A 19,823-nucleotide genomic window follows, 5' to 3' on the forward strand; every position below is an offset into this window, starting at 1 on the left:
AAATAAAAATGAATCGTGGAATTCTTCAAATTGATCAAGAGCTAGCATTGGACTCGTTAACAAAGAACGTTGTCACATCTCTAGCCAACGGAACTGGCTTCCCAGCTCAATTTGCCGCAGCCATGGTTAAGTTGGGCACAGTTGAGGTTCTCACTGGTGCGTAAGGAGAGATAACAAAAACTTGCCGAGTCATAAATAGTGTTAAGAATTAAGAATAAACATGAACTACATCTTGTTGTTCATCTGATTCAAATTTTGTTGAGATTTTTTTTTCTGTGTTGTTTAAATTCTACATACTTTTGATAGAGACTTTGGATAAAAAAAAAACAACATTATACAAGATTACAAGATAACAGTGGAGATGCGGGGTATCAATCCCCGTACCTCTCGCATGCTAAGCTAGCGCTCTACCATCTGAGCTACATCCCCATGTGGATGTGATGGAATTCCATTAAATTAAAACACAAGTCGTAATTATCAAAAAACTGTTAAAAAGGCATATATAAAAAAGAAACTCTCGTCGCAGATAGTCGTTATTTATGGTTGAAGAAAAGACAATCTTTGAGATACTTTCAGTTTTGGGATATATTTCTAGAGTGATCTTGGACACACCCATAAAAACACTCCCATATACCCTATAACTAACTAAATTTTTTGCCATACCCCAATAACTAATTCAATCCAATAATATCTCCCAATTTAATTTGGTATTTCCAATGGAGGCAAAAAAAAACAAGAAAAAGAAAACAATGCACAACTTTCTATTTTCCAGCAATCTTCTTCTTCTTCCGCTCTATTTTCTACAGGGACAAAAATAAAAATCGTTTAGGTATACTACGAGGTAGGAATTGGTGATACTCCCATACATTTGATGGTAATTTGCCAGACGTTAGAGATTTTGTTTTTTTGAAAATAATATTGGCCAAAGAAGAGATGGCATCTGATTTTGATTTAGAAGCTGTTGCTAATATAGCCGACGGATATTGTGGAAACATAAACACTCGCAGTTATAGGGATAATCCTCTGTTTGAGTAACTAGCTTCATAACATCCTCTTGCTTATCTAATTTTTCTTTTGTTCTTTTTCTCTTTATCTCCAATGTATCATTTGTCACAAACCTTAGAATCATAAAAATTAATCTACAAAGGTTGCTGTACGTGTCTCTTTAAACTAACATGCATTTTAATTTGGATTTTAGAAGTCACTAGAAGTAGACCATATCATACATAGTATGTCAATCGCTCACTATGGTCTCTTTTGTTATGGGGTTTATATGAACCTCTTTGTAATGAGGACCTCCCTCACTAGCTTGCTCACTTTTCTCATTCCCTTTTCCCTTTCTATCCGGCCTAGACAAGAGTCTCCATATATTGTAAAATAAAAGAAGACCACAAAATTGACTTGAGGGCAGTTCACCCATGACCATTGTCACCAAGTACGGTACGGGTTTAAAACGGTGTACTTGAAAAAAACTTATTTCGTATTTTAAACGGAACGTATCGGGAAAAAACCGGAAAAAAAAAAGTAAAAAAACGTAGGACATAAAAAACGGGTTTAAAACGTATAATACATAAAATAAACAGTAAAAACCGATGATAAAGAATATAATAGATAAGGAGTTTGATTTTTTATAAGAGTGGAAAAAAAATAGGCACATAAAATAAAAATAATAATAATACAAATGAAAGAAAATTCAAATACATGAAAGTATCAAATTATAATTACTTATCCAAATACCAGAAGTTTTAGATTCAGTACCAAAACACGACTCTAAATAAGATACTACTAATTATCAACTATAATGGTATAATCAAGTACTACAAATAAGTTAATAACTTTAAAATTTCAAATTATTAATAATCCAAAGAAAAATAGAATTGTCTCAATAAGTCAATCGTTAGCCCACTCTTCAAAAAAGTAAACTCTAAAACTCTTTTTTCTTATCGCGTATTCTTTTAGAAAAAAAAAAAAAAAAAAGTTTTAAACGGTTTTTAAATTTAAAACGCGTTTTTTTGAAAAACCCTGGTTTTAAACTGGAACAAGACGCCTTGCCAATATCTCCGGTTTTAAACGCGTTTTTTAAAAAAAAAATGCCGAATTTGGTGACAACTTAGCCTATGACGCTCTATGATGTTAAACAACTTAGCCCAGGAGTCCTTCAGACCGTAATATCTCATCATCCAGGCCACAATACGGTTCTCATGTTGAAAATGTTGAAACTAGCAAATTAACCACAAAACTAGTTTAATATTAAAGCTACCATCATATAGTTATGCAGTGGTACCTCCTCGTCAGTTCAATGGTCCAAAATGTTGTGCGACAGTGTATTTCTTGGAGCAATTTACTGGACACTTGTTGAAGCACCTGAAAACAATCAATATTGAAAATTGTCGAGTTTCATATAAGGAAGAATTGCACATTATATATATTTACTTGAGAATGACATCTCCTTGAAGACGATGAGCATTGTACACCACTTTAATTAACGTTACAAAAGATGTAAACTTCCGGGTTACAAAAGATGTAAACTTCCGCTTGTTGGTTGCCAAGTCTTTGTTGTCTTTTAGTGCGTGGATCCAAAATTCCAAATGTATAATAAATGACTTGTTTTGTCTTGGGTACGCCTAATAAAAATAAAGATAATTTAGGAACTAAATATGTCTAAAACAATTTTATTTATTTATTTTAAAATTGGAGTACGGGAGTGTTTTTATGGTGTGTCTAAGCTCACCCTATTTTCATGCATGTTTATATTTCATAAGATTTTAAAAGTGGATTTTCCTTAGGGGTTTTTTTACTTAACCCCCCACGGATGTACCCACTTTTGCGATAACCCCCCATTTTGAAAATCATTACTGATTGCCCCCCACTCCATCTGTTTTGTGAGTACCATCAGTTGATATTTTTATATTGGCCATTTTACTCCTACTTCAAATTTGTAAAAACCCCCCATTTTTAACATACGTCTTTGACCATTAACCAATCATCTCAAAAAAATCAGAAAATTAAGAAAAAAAATCATAAGTTGATGAATCCACCTGTTGCCAAAATAGATCTAGTAAGTGTGTGTACGCACCTTCATCATTTTAGCCCATTCCTCATATCTCTCTCCCCAAATCAAATCCCAAAACCCTAATTCCCCAAATTAACCCCTAATTTCTTCAATTCTCCTAACAATTCACCTCAATTCCACACCAATTCACTCGAATTCATATCGAGCTTCGAAAAATTAGCTCGAATTCATTCAAATTTCTAGCCGTGAGATATATCTGTGAAGCTTCGTCAATTCTAGCCGTGAGATATATCCAGAAGCTTCGTCAATTCATTCAATTGGTCCAATCGTTGCCTGGATAAAAATCACCGTTTGAATCCCCTTGACTAACTGTCATCGTCTTCCTCCAGCTAGCTATACCAAGGAGGGACACTCAACCAAGAAATCAGGTCGGCTAAAACTCGAGAGTTTTGGTAAGGTATTAAGATGTAGGGACATCAGTAGAGGGAGAATCCCTCTATCTTCCTTGGCATCACAATCTTCCTCAACCCTATCATGTGCAAATATCTTCTCTAAATTTGAGCAATTTTTTACATTCATCTCTTTTAATTGAAAGAGACCTCGAACAGCTCTTTCTAGGAAGACGTAGTTCAAGGCGTCACAATTGATGATGTCCAGCTTCTGTAGGCAAGGGAACATCGAAGATGATTGCAAACAAAATAATTTACTCTTTTTTGATTGCTTTGAGTTGGTACTGGAAGTAGTACCGAGAGAAGTATGGGTCGGATTAACCAAAACTTGCTTCTCCCCTGCTTCATTGTCCTCCACGAATTCAGCAAGTCTTTCCAAACCTTGACAATCTCTTGGATCAAGTTGTAGAACACTCTTGAGAGCCTTGCATTTATACAGACATAAAAAATTGGTTTTGTCAACAGGTGGATTCATCAACTTATGATTTTTGAAAAGGTTGGTTAATGGTCAAAGATGTATGTTAAAAATGGGGGGTTTTTACAAATTTGAAGTAGGGGTAAAATGGCCAATATAGAAAATATCAACTGACGGTACTCAAAAAACAGACGGAGTGGGGGGCAATCAGTAATGATTTTCAAAATGCGGGGTTATCGCAAAAGGGGGTACATCCGTGGGGGGTTAAGTAAAAAAACCCCTTTTCCTTAAGAACTTCTCCGCATTTCAAACGAACGCAACCATAAGAACTTCTCTGTGTGTGAACTTATGAACGATATTTACAAGTATTAATCTATTAATAAGTCTAACAAAAAAGGAAAGCAAACACCATCTGCAACGATGCAAGAACTTTTAACGTTGCTAAGAGCATCTTTAAGAGTGATATCAACCTAGCATCAAACACCAACAATTTGGTGTTTTTTCAACTTCAGGAGAGTCACATGTTGATGAAAACACCAAAAAAAACCAAACCAAACACCAAATCGGCCAATATTTGGTTCCACGTTTGATGTTGTATCAAATCACTCACGCGGTTTTGCCAACACCGCGTGGGCTTGGGCTTCTAATTGGGCTTATATGATGCGGTTTTGTGAAAACCGCGTGGGCTTGGGCTTCTATGGGCGCAGTTTTGCCAACACCGCGTATGTTTTTTTTGAAAATTAGAACTGTAGTGCATAGAACTTGAAAATTTATGAATTGTGCATAGAAGTTAAGAAATTAATAATTGTGCAATTGAAGAAATTAAGAATTGTGATTCAAAATCGAAAAAATTAAACAAATTAAAAACCTATTATTATGATTATGATTATGTAGTCCAAAATCTATGATTATGATATAATCATATAATATCAAAAATGATCCAAAACCTATCATATTACATCAAATTTATTTAGCTCTCTTCTTACGCCCCTTACCACTTGATCCCTCTCCTCTCTCTATTTGGATATTCCTAAGTTGCTCCTTTAAGTTCCTAACCTGAGAATCAAGATCTTCTTTGTCTGTACAAAGGTTAACTACCTCAGCCTGAAGTTCCTCATATCTCTGATGTTGTTGTATGTACACCTGCTGAATATCCGTATACGCTTTTCAAGTCTCATCATACACACGCTGGGATTGCTGATATGTCTGAGAATATGTCTCCTTCCTTTCTTGGCTATAATGATACACGGTAGTCCTCATCCCATCAAACATACAAATAAAATACAGCCTGAAAATCTGGTTCTCATATCTTTCCCGAATCTCAGCCTGAAAATCCAAGAAAATACATTGTGAGTACATATCATATATATAATGAATAAGAAAAATAAATTAACTAAACTCACCGTGGTATATTGATCAATCTGCGGCTCTATCTCATAGCAACGAGCACGAGGCACCTCAGGAATGGAAATGTAAGTAGCCTCCCCATCAGGTCCACACACGGCAAACATCTGAGGATTACTGGCAGACACAAGAGCTGGATGATATGCATTCAGAGGTTGTGGGTTGTAAACAGGCTGTGGCGGATGAGGAATACGTAGCTCACATCTCATCATCCCTTCCAGGCCCACAAACTCGAAGTTGTTAGCCCGACCAACAGGGGGCAACAATGAACCCATGGAGACACGATTCTACCATCTATAATACTGATCAGCAGTGTGCTCAATAAAAGAAGACGCATCTGGCCAAGGACCACCACTGGCATGAACTTCATGAACTTGAATTCTACTCGACGACTTCGCATCACTAACATCTGGCATGGGAGCACATGGAACTCCATAATGTCCAATCATCTGCCTCCAACATATGTCGCCACAGTACCAAACCATACAGTCACGTGCGGCAAAAACAACTCTGTGACGTGACAACACACAAGCATGCTGCACAACTGGATCGTCAAAGGTAGTAGTCAAACGCCAAGGTCTCCACTCAATAGATGACAATGATCTAATATCAATCGAGCCGAGAACCATACGGACATTATTTCTAATAATCTGCTTCTACGAGTCAAGTGAGGCCCCTGACCAATTACCAAATCTAGGGCGAGTATCAGCAATCATGTCTATGTTAGGACAAAGAGTTCGAAAATACTTATAAAACCAAATCTCTAAAAGTCCTGTGAATCCTGCAATCTGAGGACTTCTACTTCCGAATGTCTGTGAAGCTTTATCTAACGCCGCTATCAATGTGGCATATACTGAGCTACCCAGGTCATAATCTCTCATAACATGCAAATCAGATACATAAGCATAATATCCCAGTCGTACTGTAGAATGACCATTGAGAAACAGAACATGCCCAATAAAAAACATCAAAAAAGCCCTAACATATACATCAACACCTTCACTACCAGGTAGAACAGTCAAAGCTAACTCTGCTCGTGTATCAGGATCTAAGAAGGGTTCCATATATGCAGTCTGAATATGAGATAACTTAATACCAGAAGAATCATAAACATCCGCATCCAAGTGAGGAAAACTTATAAGCATACTATCCATATTCTCATAATTTGTATGAAAATGTATCGGTTGGCCTATACCGATACTCAACCCAGAAATCATAGTGAAGTCTAGTGGTGTGAACCTTAACTCCGCACAAGGAAAATGAAATGTATGAGTTCTACTCCACCATCTTTCTACTAAAGCTATGACCATTAACACCAATCGGCCTTTTATAATCCATATCAACCAAAAGACCCAAAGGTGTATACAAAATACTATCTCTAATATGTACAAACTCATCCAAACTCTTAATAACCTTCCACCACTCTCTAACACCATGTAAAGCCGATCTAACTCGGTAGTCAATAACATGCTGATATTATGAAAAAAAAAATAATGCGTATAAGATAAATAATTAATTTGTCCAACTCAACTAATTAATGCATAATATTCAAAATATTTAATCAAAACTAAATAATTACCTGAGTATTAGCCACTGCACTCGACACGTGTTTTGTATCACGTGTAAAAGACACAACTTCCATATCAAGTGCTTCACCGGGTGCAAATTGTCAATCAAAATCGTTCATCTGATACTCCAGTACATAGGAATGTCTATTAGTCGGCGCGACATCCTCGGGTTCTTCTCCCCCACTATCTTCTCCCATACCGTATTCTACTTCCTCGGGTTCTTCTCCCTCATCACCAATATCATCTGTGTACTGCCAATCATCACTGTCGAAAGGTTCAAAATGATCCATATAAAATTTCAAGAGTTTAGGTAAGTTTTTTTTTTTTTTTTTTTTTTTTTTTTTTTTTAATTTTTAAACTAAGAAAGAGTTTATATTTGAGAGAAGAGTTGAAAGTGATTGAACCGCGCAGCTTTGGTCCTGATTATAAACTCTTAAGCGAAAAAAGAAAAAGAAAAAGAAAATAACATTAATTAGAACTATTGGGGTATCACCCTTGGTATGCGTACAACTTGGATGAGGTTGCATACTTGCATCAATTGCATGGGGAATGTGCCTCAATTGGCTATCAAGAATCTAAGTGCATGCCTGCATGGTCATCTCCGAAGCCCACAACTGCGGCTTACTAAAAGTAAACGAACACTTGGGCACACAAACTTTCGGAGGGCCGGATAAAATTGAGAATCATGAAAAATGAAGAAACAGCACAAGGAAGTAGAAGAAAGATCCATAAAAAGAGGTCACACTTCAGACTTCAAAAAAACATAGAAAATACAGTTTCAACTAAACATTGTCTCATCTGAGGTAATGACTAAGGAGGCTCACATCTCCCAAAATGAGGCTGCAACTTAATTTAACTTGTTACAGCTCAGAAATTGTTTACATGCATGGCACTTGAAATATGTTGCTGCTAGAATCCAATACTGTCATTTCTTTCTAGTTTCTACTACATATGCTTGGAATTAATAAGCCCGGAAAATGCAAAAGACATTCCTATTCAACTACAGCTAGTAATTCGCTAGCACGACAAAAGCAATGTCTTGCATCTGTACCTAAATCCACCTGCATAACAATAAGGAAAACCCTTTATGATCAAAATCACACAAGATTTTTTGATTTTTTTTTTATCAAAATCACAAAAGAAAAACCCAAAAAAATTACCAATAAACATAAGAAGCAGAACCTGTAGTTACCCATGTACTCAAGACATGAACTGTGAAGCTCGTGCTACAAACATCTAATTTTAGGGTATTCACTATGTGTACAAAGCACATTTTACTTGGGATCAAGGTTCTTAAACATCACCTCAAAAATTAATTGGTCTATTAGGAACAAATATGGATAGTCAACATTATTTTATTCCAGCTTAGATTTTCAACCGCATATTCTTCAATGGATTCAAGAGAGCACATTCTACTGAATAACAGCGAACAAAGAAGTCGGGATATATATGGCTCCACAAAGGGGGGTTTTGGGGTTTTTACTTAACCCCCTAAAACTATGTGCTTAACCCCCCCACACACACACACACACACACACACTCCGTCTGTTTTTTGTGTAACAAACGCCATTTTGCCCTTATTGAAGCGCGGCACCCTAAAGTAAAACGTAATACCCCTTTGGGAAAACCCCCCAAAAATTGAGCCTACACCTACACCCAAGTAGTTAGCCAAGTAATATTTTAATCCTGCCACAAAATTTTACCAAAGAATGAACCTACACCCAAGTAATTAGCCATTAATCCGTCGTAGATGTTGCTCTTCCACAACTCCATAGTGACACCAGACCGAAGCTTCTCTGGAGAAAATTGTCTTCCAGCTCCGGTGAATGACAAGGACCTGAGTAAGGACTGGCCGATAGAGATCCAAGCAGTCTATTGCAATAGTCAGTGACAAAGCTCAACAGTCTTGGAACACCATCAGGAGGAGGAGTCTGCCTCTGCAATTCCAATTGAACCAAATGTTCCCAGAAAATCTCACAAGCCCCATCAATAACCCTTTTGATGAGATCCCTGGTGAGATTCTGGATCTCACTGCGGACCCTTCCCCCAAAGACTCGGTTAAAATCCAACCTAAACTTGTTCAAAGAAGCGAAAATATCCAACCAATAGCTTCAATAATTAGATGGGGGCCCTTTTTACTTTCGATTACCGTCTTCCCAAATTGGAGGAAAGCGAGAATACCTGCCTACGCAGCAATCTTTGCAAAGCAACCCATCCATACTTCCAGTCCAATCTTCTCAAAGACATCGTTACACAACTTATATTCAGCCTCAAATAGATGCTTAACGGCAAACTCCAAATGCTTGCCCCAGAGCTATGTAACCCTCTATGCTCTGAACATCTTTGAACAAGGTAGTCTAGATTGAGAGCCTGCAAGCTTGCCCTAACTAATCAAGCCAGTTAATCTCTCAATACTTCTATCAAGCCGGTCATTTGTAGTTAATCTCGTAATAATGGCTTGCAACTTCTGAATAACAGGTACTGGCAATGGTGATGGAGTAATTCAGGCTTGATCACCATACGAGGAAGACATGGGGAAAGGCACACTGTGTTCTGTAAGGAGCCGCCGAAACTCACTTTCCAATTTTTCCAACGCAGCACTTAGAAGCCCACCATCTAGCACAGCTTGCGCCTCATCTGTCTGAAACTCCCTAAGAGTTTTCAACGAATTCTTCAAATTTGAAAGGTAACGTTCATCGGCAACCAAGTTATCCTCCAAATACTCAACAATATCTTCCAACCACTGAATTGCTAATCCACAATTATCAGCAAGAAACCTCAATGCCTCCTCAAGTCGTGTTAGTACCGAAAGATAACCAGAAAGATCTGATGTCAGATCTGATACGGTAACTAAAGCGTCATTCTGAGCTCGAATTGGACGAACCACAGCTTCCAACAATGGCAATCTCAGACTAATCTCTTCCAATCTAGGCCCGGTTTTCTCTAAACTAATCTTCAACGACTATGACTCAACTGCTCTATTAAGTGCTATGTAGGGGGGGTTTCCCAAAGGGGTATTATGTTTTGTTTTATTTTTTTCAGGGGTGGGAATTAAGGGCAAAATTGCCAATATACAAAATACTAACGTCTGTTACACAAAAAAATGACGGAGTGCGGGGAAAGTCAAATGATTTTAAAAATAGGGGGTTTTCTCAAAACGCTACATAGTTTTGAACTTTTGGGGGATTAAGTAAATATAACCCCTCCACAAACCATTCATAAAAACTGAAAAGCAACCATGAAGTTCAATGTCTTCATGCACTACCCCATGGTTAGCTTCAACAAGGAACAGAAATTGCAATCTCCAAGAATTTTTTAATTGTTTTGGACTGCCTATTCCTATTTCCCATATCTATATATGCAACCATCTGAAATTTTCAAGAAATTGACATTCTGTGACAAATTAATTACATGGGAATTATCAGAGAAGAATTTATTTATCCATTCCATTACTTCGATTTAAAATATACACAACATACCTCGTAAGCATTGATGTCTGAGAAAAGAACCTGCAGAAAGAGAAGCATTTTCTTCATTACCATGTTATAACTAGCTAAAGAAACAAAATATAGTCATAAAAAGACCTTCATACTAATTAAGATGGACGACACTACACAAGTGCCATGGGAGTTTCTGGTCAACAGCCTCCATTAGGCTTCACATCAAATGCATGAGTGCAACCCCTTTCATGATGAGAAGCTAAAAATTTGACACCAAAACTAATTTTTCTTTTAAAAAATGAAATAAACAAAAGCCTGGAGATAGTAAACCATTCACAACTGTATTTAGACAACAAACCAGAGAAGATATAATTCAGAAGGCAAAATTTGAGAAACGATTGAAATATCAAGACATCTACTCCATACTACTAATGAAATGACAAGGTAATACCTTTTTTAATTGATAATTACTATTTACCGAATTCTCCTAATGCTATTGGTTACCCACTTACGCGCGGACATCCACCATTAGGTCTTAATATAATCGATTACAAATCAAGACAAGCCATTAAGTACCCATTTTAAAGGGATACAACTTTTTATACCATAACCATCTTAGAGGATCCAGTTCAAGTTACTAAGATACCCATTTACACCCATCACATGCATTCGACGATGAACTAGACAAGCTTAATTCTCACCTTCTTTCCAGTCTCTATTTCCCCAAATTCAGAACCAACAGACAATATCTGTCACAAAAAAAAAAATGGAGAATTGATAAGTTTATAACAGAGATAGAAAATATATATCATATTTCAATTTGTTATCAGGTTTTCCAAGTTTGTTATAATCCGTAAGAAGCTAGTGTTTGGAACGTGCTCACCTCTCCCATCAAGTAACGCTCAAATTTAACAGCTGATTTGGGTAACAATACTCCACCCGCAGATTTCTGTACCACAGCATCTTATATTAGATAAAAACTTACAAGGAAACTAAGCACAAGCCTTGGAGCTTCGTACGTGAAATCTATAATCATACAAATTTATATTACAGATAGAAATTAAAAGTGGCACCTACAGCACTCCTCGTCAATTTGCATTGTTTATGTAATATGCAAATATTAATCTACATGATTCATCTTCCCCCTTCCTCTTATTTATATATTATTATTATTTTACTAAAGAATTCAAGTCAAGACACGATAATTTCCTAGAAAACTCCTCATTTTGTTCCACTGAACTTCAAAGTTAGTTATTACTTGTTCCTCATGAATTCATGAAAGCAATAGGTCGACAGGTGCTGAAATATAGGCAAAAAATTATGCTAAGACAAAATTGCAAAAAAAAATGTAACAGAATTAAGTGTGGAAGTTCCTTCCCCCAAGACTGTTATAAATCAAACAAGGTCCTGAAAAAATCATTAAAATGTCACAGATAAAAACTCTTTTGCTAACATTGAGGCCTCGAAAAGATTTAAAGCTACCATGGGAATGTCAAGAGCCGAAACCACATGAAATCCAAATCAAGATCTACAAAATTTTCAGGTCTACCTGAAGTCAATCAATTATCAATTTCCAACTGAGTCTTGGGATATAAAATATATAGACATTGGTGTCTGAGAACTACCTCAGTCACTTGTTTCATTCAAAGTAACTGATGTTTCTGGCTATGTCAAGTCAACTAGTGGTTGATTCTGAGCATGTTATGAAGGCTCATGCCCTCAAGGACACGATATTTTCAGCTTGTGAAGAAAGTAAATTCACTGTTTCATTCACATTAATAGGATCCACAATTAAGCCATTTACATTGGGTTCTGATCATCCTCCACATCCTAAATAGAATTAGTAATCAGCCCATTTTAGTTTCGAAATGGATCATCCTCTTCTGGAATAACATAAAGCCATATGAGGGAAAATGAAGATTGAGGAAACTCCTAATAGCTTGATGAAGGGAAACCAGATGACTCTTGCTCTCTAGGGAAAGAGAGAATTGTTGAACATAGGATCACCAAACAACTTAGAATAAACAAGAAATAATCAAACACGGTTATAGAGACAGACCAGGGAAGTCCTAGAATATCTACTTTTACTCAATCCTACAGACAGCCACGTTGATACAACAATAAGAAACTCTTGAAACTGAGAACAAGCTCTAAAGTATCCACCTTTATAGTAACAATTATTAATACATAGGGCTTATTTCATAACCATAGACACTAACAAAGCTTGTTTAGAGCTTCTCCAATTAGGCTCAGAATTCTGCCTATTCTCCAAGGGTCATCCCTTTTTTTAAGTTATTGCATACATATCACTATATCAGCAAGCAACTGCATTTAACTATGACAAAACTTATTGAATCTCGCGACTAATACCTAACACAATGCTAAACATTACACCATTTACCACTATAACCATTCTTAGCCCAGTATCCAAGTATTGAAACAAATATTATATATTAAAATGTATACCTGGGGCACCTCTTCCAAACGAATCAAAACTCGATCAGCTTGAGGAACAACCTACAAAAAAAACCCATCAGTTCAAAATGAAATAAAAACATAAATAAACAAAGGTTAGTAAAATAAACCTTAGTGGGTTCCCATTTTGTGGCGACTGCGTTGATTCTCAAGAAGTTGTTCTTTCGCATACCCACGGAAGAGAAAGAACCGAAGTTGGGTTTAGTACATGTGAAGAATGAAGAAGAAGTAGAGATGAAGGTGGCCATAGATATAGATTGGATAATGAGGATGTAGAAAAAATTTAGTAACAAAGTTTCTAGAGTATATATCGAACAGTACGATGATAAACTCTTTCAGTTTGGTTTTATAGATAAAACCCGACAGTGAAAAAACGGGTATGGGTTAAGTCTTCGCAAAAGGCTTGGGCCAGGTTTTGGACCGAGTGGAGATTGGTATCGGGAGGTATAAAGCATTAACATTCCGGACTCCATATTGGGTTGGGCTAGGGGTGGGAATTTGGCCCTAACGACCCTAACCCGGCCCTGACCGATCCGACCCTAAGCCCTATAAAGCCCTTACAACTAAAGCCCTCACAGAGTTTAGGGCAGGGCCGACCCGGCCCTAATGCCTTCTAAGGCAAGGTCAAGGCTAAGGTTTTGAAATATAGGCCCGACCCTAACTAAGCCCTAACCAAGCCCTAGTTATAATTTCACTATAAAATACACAACTAAAACTATCCAACTCCTTGTTACATATTTTCAATTAAAATAACACTGTCCTTTGTAATTTATCACTTACCGTATGGATACTTCTAATAACTAGTCTTATATCATAAAAAATTGTAAACCTAATTGTTTCTATCTCACAACTCACATACACCTCACAACTCCCCGTCTAACCTAGTCGCCAAGAACAATAATGAGCACTGTGCACTAGCCTAATGAAAAATATGTTGACGTCAGTAAAAACTCATTCCATACTCTTATTTGTCTTTGTGTTCTTCAATGTTAAATGTAATTTTGGTGAGATTTGAGTACAAGAAATAACGGATTTATGTCAGTGAAAGCTCATTCCAAAATGTGTCTTGTGCATTTTAACTGTAATTTTGAAATATAAATATGAGTCTCTATGTACTTCAGTTTATTAGATTGTGGATATGCATTTTAAATTGTTGGACTTATCAAGAATTATTACTAGATTGGTTGTTATTCAAATTTCAAAGTGGTGGGACTTTGAGTTTACAAATCTTTGAATTTTTTTTTGTAATATAAATGAGTTTTAAAACTGATGTAGTAAAAAGAAGAAAATATATAGGCCCGGCCCGACCCGGCCCTAAACCGTTAAAGAGGGCTTAGGGTAGGGTTAGGGCTTGAAATTTAGACTTATGACCCGGCCCTAATAACTGAAAGGCTTTAAATGTTTAGGGTCGGGCTAGCCCGACCCGGCCCATTGCCCACCCTTAGGTTGGGCAGACCTAAAAAAAAAACAATTATTACAACTGTGTCATTGGTTCCAAAAAGTCCAAAAAAAACAATTATTACAAGTGTGTCATTGGTCTAAAAAAATTGAATTCGAAAACCCCAAGCTTAAATGACCCCGGCTAGGTCGTTCATTATGCAAACCCAACGATATGGTTATACCGTTTGGACTAAGTCTCCAACGATGTGGCCACACCGGTCAAGAGGCCAAAAAACAAAACTTTATATTTTTTCAAAGTTCAAATCCCAAACGGTGTGGCCACACCGTTTGGACTAAGTCTCCAACGATATGGCCACACTGTTTGGACTAAGTTCCCAATGATATGGCTACACCGTTTGGACTAAGTCCCAAACAACTTGGCCACACCGTTTGGAACTTAGAACAAACGATGTGGCTACACCGGTCAAGAGGCCAAAAAACAAAACTTTATATTTTTTCAAAATTCAAATCCCAAACGGTGTGGCCACACCGTTTGGACTAAGTCCCCAACGATATGGCCACATCGTTTGGACTAAGTCCCAAACGACTTGGCCACACCGTTGGGGACTTAGTCCAAACGATGTGGCCACACCGGTTAAGAGGCCAAAAAACATAACTTTATATTTTTTCAAAGTTCAAATTCCAAATGGTGTGGCCACACCGTTTGGACTAAGTCTCCAGCGATATGGCCACACACCGTTGGACTAAGTCCCCAACGATATGGCCACACCGTTTTAAGGATTTGAACTTTAAAAAATATAAAGTTCTCGCTTTGGCCTCTTGACGATAATGGCACATCGTTTGGACTAAGTCTCAAACGGTGTGGCCAAGTCGTTTGGGACTTAGTCCAAACGATGTGGCCATATCGTTGGAGACTTAGTCCAAACGGTGTGGCCATATCGTTGGAGACTTAGTCCAAATGGTGTGGCCATATCGTTGGAGACTTATTCCAAACGGTGTGACCATATCATTGGGTTTGTACAATGAACGACCTAGCCGGGTCGTTTACGCTTGGGGTTTTCGAATTCAACTTTTTGGGACCAATGACACACTTGTAATAATTGTTTTTTTTTTGGACTTTTTGGGACCAATGACATACTTGTAATAATAGTTTTTTTGGGGTCTGCCCAACACAATATGGAGTCCGTCAATAACAAATACCTTTTTATATACTAGATAACTGCTAAGCAGTGGGGGCGTGAGCGGAGGGTGGAGAAGAGAGAGGGAGAGATGAGTTTGTGGGTGGGGAGAGAGAGAGAGAGTTGGGGTTTGGTAGAGAGGGAGAGGGAAGGAAGGAAGGAGAGAGAAGGAGAGGTGAGGACAGACAGACAGAAACCAATCAATTTAGTTTTTGTTCGCATAACCCCTTTTTATGCCCAGATTGTTCGCTCTGCTCACTTGAATATATGTAATATATTAGTATACTACATTGCAGTAGGGGCCATGAGCGGAGCAAAAAAAATTTTGTTAAATATTTTATAATAATTTTTTGTTCAATTGAAAAAAACCTTAATGCCTTTAACATTTTGGTGCACAAGAGCACAATTTCTGGTGCACTGCAAGTGCACAATTTCTGGTGCAGTTGCTAAAGTGTGTGGATTCAATGGACAAGTGCTTGGACTCTTGGATTATTAGTAAAACCTTAATAAAAATTGTTTATTCAAGTGCATTGCTATCTGATTCTACGTATGTTTACATTGTACAATCACAACATTCTGATAATAGAATGAACCTTCATAAAGTAGTCTAATCGACCAATGATAATTGGCATAACAAAAAGAAAAACATGTCAACCTTGTTATGGGCTTATGGTTCATCACAGTTTTTATAGAACAAACTTTTAAGTTCCTCCTTAAGAGGTTTAGATGCCCATCGTAGAAGTGTTGGAACTCCCCCCATGAACAGCCAGGAGCATTGCTCTCAGCTATTTATCATTGAAATATCTCTATTCCACTCTTGACAACAGGTGGTCATCTTACATCAGGAGCATGAGCTCAACCATAACAGGAAGTAACCCACATAGCATATTTTGGAAAGCTTGTATGCATTTGCCAATATGAATTCTCATGTGGTCTGCCAATATGCATTTTCCTGCATTAATCACATAATAAAAGACAAGTGCATATATCAATAAAAGCTAAAAGTAAAATTAAGAATGATGAAGCAAAACCAAAAAAGAGACAACTGATTGAATTATATAGCAATCCCAACTTATAGCTCAAGTAATTCTAGCATCCCAACTTCTCAATCTCTTAAAAAGTTTCAAAAGGTAGTAATACTCAATTTCTGTGAAAACCCATGATTTCTTTTTGAGGTTAGGGGTTCCACAATCTATTTTTTCCCCTTTGCTTACCTTCACTTTTGTTGCAAAATTACTAGAAATAATGAAACTCGGTATTTAGAAGTATTGTCAGGAAACTCAGTAGTGGATTTAGCTATTGTGATTGGGCAAAAAGATTGCTATGATTCCAAATATGGATTCCTTTGGAGGTAATTAATCCTTCAAAGTAGCAGTTAAATCACTCCATTTACAATTTCCATTTTATTCTCCTTTTATTATTGAGTGTTGTATATAAATTTTGGGAGTGAGTTGCAAATGTATTTAGGAAAGAATATAAGGGTACTCAATTCTAAGGATAACAAAACTTGCCCCCATGTTAAATTTATTTACATACTTAAAGCTCGATTTTTATTTTAACCGTCGGTTGGTATTGATTCTATTATAGTTGGTATTTTAATCGTGTTATTGTGTATATGGTATCATACTGTCACCACCCTTTTGTCTCTCTCATATTCGCATTAAATCATGATCTTTGCCATCCATACGCACTAATACTAATGATTTAGTTTTGTACGACTCCTCTAAGTATATATGTCCTTATTTGCAATGGGTTAACCTGGATTACGCATACATTAAACTACAATTGCTTAAAATACAATATTCAAAATCAATCTAAACTTCTACAATATTGTACTATAGAAGGACTTATATTAACCCATGTGACAGCTAAATGTCTTCATCGACATTCTTACAATTGCTTACTAGGTATATTTCTCTTTCTCAGATGCTTATACTCTGTGTTTCTCATGATCAATATTACTTGAGCCTGACAGAAGTTGTCAGAGTAATATATATATAGTTTTGGTCCCTCTATCTTTTTATCTCACATTTTGTGATGTGTGTGGTTATGTTGTTGACTGCTGGAGTGTGTGGTTATGTTGTTGACTGCTGGAGTGGGTAGCAGGGTGGGCAATTGAATATCGGTAAGGATATGTTTTCTACTCAGATGAGGGGATTACATCGTCGATTTGACTCTTAAGTTTTCGTTCTTCTGTAATTAACTATGTAAGAGTGTTAATTCAAAACATTCAATGTTCGCAACTCTACCTACGCACTAATGAAATTTTGTAAACGTATGTCATTATACATTTCAATGTATGTAGATATTCTCTCCTCCTCCCTTTGATCTGAAGAATCGTATATGTGTATGGATGTTACATTCTTTGGTTTCTGTCTTTTGTAGGATTTCTTTGTTCTATGTCGAGTATTTCTCAAAACATGCTCTGATAACAAAGTGATGAAGCTTGGTCTCAATTCATATAGCCTCGGCATTTGGAATTGGAGAGGTTGTGGTGCATCAGGATAATCAGGTTGTAGTCAGACCGTTTTCTGATTATTGTGTGGGATTTTGAGTGTTATACGATCTAATTAGTTGGTAAATTATTTATTTGTTTTTTTTAAAGATTGAGCTTGACTCTTCTTTTAGTTTTTTTCTAAGTACTGCATAAGCTATAGTTAGTGCTATTTATTTTTTATTTCTTTGTTTGGTTGTAATTCAATAGGTTGTAGAAGATGTAAAAGCAGCTGGTTGAAAAAGCACGCAACACGTAATTATTTATATGTCGTTGTTTGTGTTACGTATCTTTTGCAAATCTTACTTAGCCTATTAAATATTTATTAGTATAGTGGCTAGCAAGGTATCAATCCTACTCTAAATAATTAAGTAATGATGATAGAAATTTCTTATCTAAATTATTCTAATGGATGCAAGTAAAAGATGTGGCTAAGTAATAATTAATATATAGTTGATTTGATTTGAGATTTAAACTATGCATAAAATAAACTAAATTAAATATATGAATATGAATCAAGAGAAAGAATATCTTGGGAGAGATGAATCCACCAAAATCATAGAATTAGTCTAATAGATCTATCTATCATGCTTAATATAAATCACCAATAGAAACTCACCATACCTACAAACCTTATGCTCATAACCATGATGATAATATGTGTCTTTTAACGTGCTTTCTATCTTTCCATCAAACATTTCTTCAATCTCCAATGATATCTTCTATCAAACCAAATTGTGCTTTAAGTGGCATTCAATATACAACTCTAGGTGCCATGGAAAATCCACATGTGGTATTAACCATACAACTAATTGAGGTGTCATAAAGAATCCAATCATCACACTAGAACACTAAAAACTAGAAGAAAAGAATCTAAGGTTTGTGGTATTTGGCTCTACACAATCTTGAATTACCCTAAGACCTCCTAACCTCCACAAGAGCGTTAGATCAATGGACGAATAAGAAGAAACTCAATGAGGGATTTAAACTAAAACATGATAGAAGAAGAACTAAACTAAAACATACGAAAAAGGCTTCATCTCCTGTCACACCCTGAATTTCGACAGAATTCGGAAAAACATTATTTGTTCCCGACTCTTCGATCTCCGAGGTGTGACGCACTCTCAACTCCCAAAAACCCATAAATAGTTTAAATATGCGGATAATAAAAACCAAATTTTTTTTTTAACTTAAACAAAAGTCTTCTTCATGACAAAGATTCACAAATAAGATTAGGTTACAACTATCCTTTCAATAACTCTTTAATAAAATTTACAAATGAAAATACAAAAACATTGTCTAGACTAAAATTCTATATCACCTCAAGGGAAAACAAAACAAATCCTGAGATGCAACGCTAACGCAAACCACAAGCAGCAACCACTCTTCTTCAACACTAAACCTGTCAAAACTTATCAACTATGTTCATTGAATGAACACACCCGATAAGCAAACATGCAAATCGGGTCAGCATTATAAAAATGCTGGTGTGAGTAGCTCTAAAAACAACATATACTTATACAAATATATACATAATCCATACGGCAGTTAGTTCCTCCACCGAGGCCCTTAACTTTCAACGACTAATATAACATACTTAAGTACAATAATCTAGGCAGGTAGTTCCTCCAATCGAGGCCTTTTAACTTCCAACAACTAATACAACATACCATACGATAATAAAAGGCATTTAGTTCCTCCACGAGGCTTTTAGGTTCTAACTAAAATACTAACCAGCCAAATCATATACAATCATCTATCTAAAGATATATCATTTACCAACATATTACCATAATTATATTAATTTAGACTTTCTTTGTGTGTCTCTAAAATCACGTCGTATCTATGTCTTACCTAGTTTCCCTGGCTACCACAATCGCTACCCAACGCCGAACATGTACATCCACATGCCTCCCCTTACATAATGAACCACTCCGTGCGTAACCACCCTAAGCGGGATGCCGCTGTCACAGCCCGAATTTCTAA

At 36.5% G+C, this 19,823-nt stretch overlaps 1 protein-coding gene, 1 long non-coding RNA gene and 1 pseudogene across 2 annotated transcripts; all 3 read right to left on the minus strand.

Moving 5' to 3' along the window:
* Positions 1-4,723: 4,723 nt before the first annotated feature.
* On the minus strand, positions 4,724-5,920 carry LOC147525043 (uncharacterized). The gene is made up of 2 exons (XR_015221006.1): positions 5,281-5,920; positions 4,724-5,203 (listed from the first exon to the last, which is right to left on the minus strand). It is a non-coding gene; the product is annotated as an uncharacterized LOC147525043 (long non-coding RNA).
* Positions 5,921-7,559: 1,639 nt separating this feature from the next.
* On the minus strand, positions 7,560-13,113 carry LOC147525044 (10 kDa chaperonin 1, chloroplastic-like). The gene is made up of 6 exons (XM_086605164.1): positions 12,875-13,113; positions 12,756-12,806; positions 11,173-11,238; positions 10,991-11,038; positions 10,329-10,358; positions 7,560-7,910 (listed from the first exon to the last, which is right to left on the minus strand). The coding sequence occupies exons 1-6, from the start codon at positions 13,010-13,012 to the stop codon at positions 7,842-7,844; spliced, it is 402 nt and encodes a 133-aa protein (XP_086461290.1). The 5' UTR covers positions 13,013-13,113; the 3' UTR covers positions 7,560-7,841.
* On the minus strand, positions 8,377-10,299 carry LOC147525045 (exocyst complex component EXO70I-like; annotated as a pseudogene).
* Positions 13,114-19,823: the final 6,710 nt, after the last annotated feature.

This window comes from Coptis chinensis, chromosome 1 (genome assembly GCF_015680905.1).
Source record: "Coptis chinensis isolate HL-2020 chromosome 1, ASM1568090v1, whole genome shotgun sequence".
In the NCBI taxonomy this organism is placed as follows: domain Eukaryota; kingdom Viridiplantae; phylum Streptophyta; class Magnoliopsida; order Ranunculales; family Ranunculaceae; genus Coptis; species Coptis chinensis.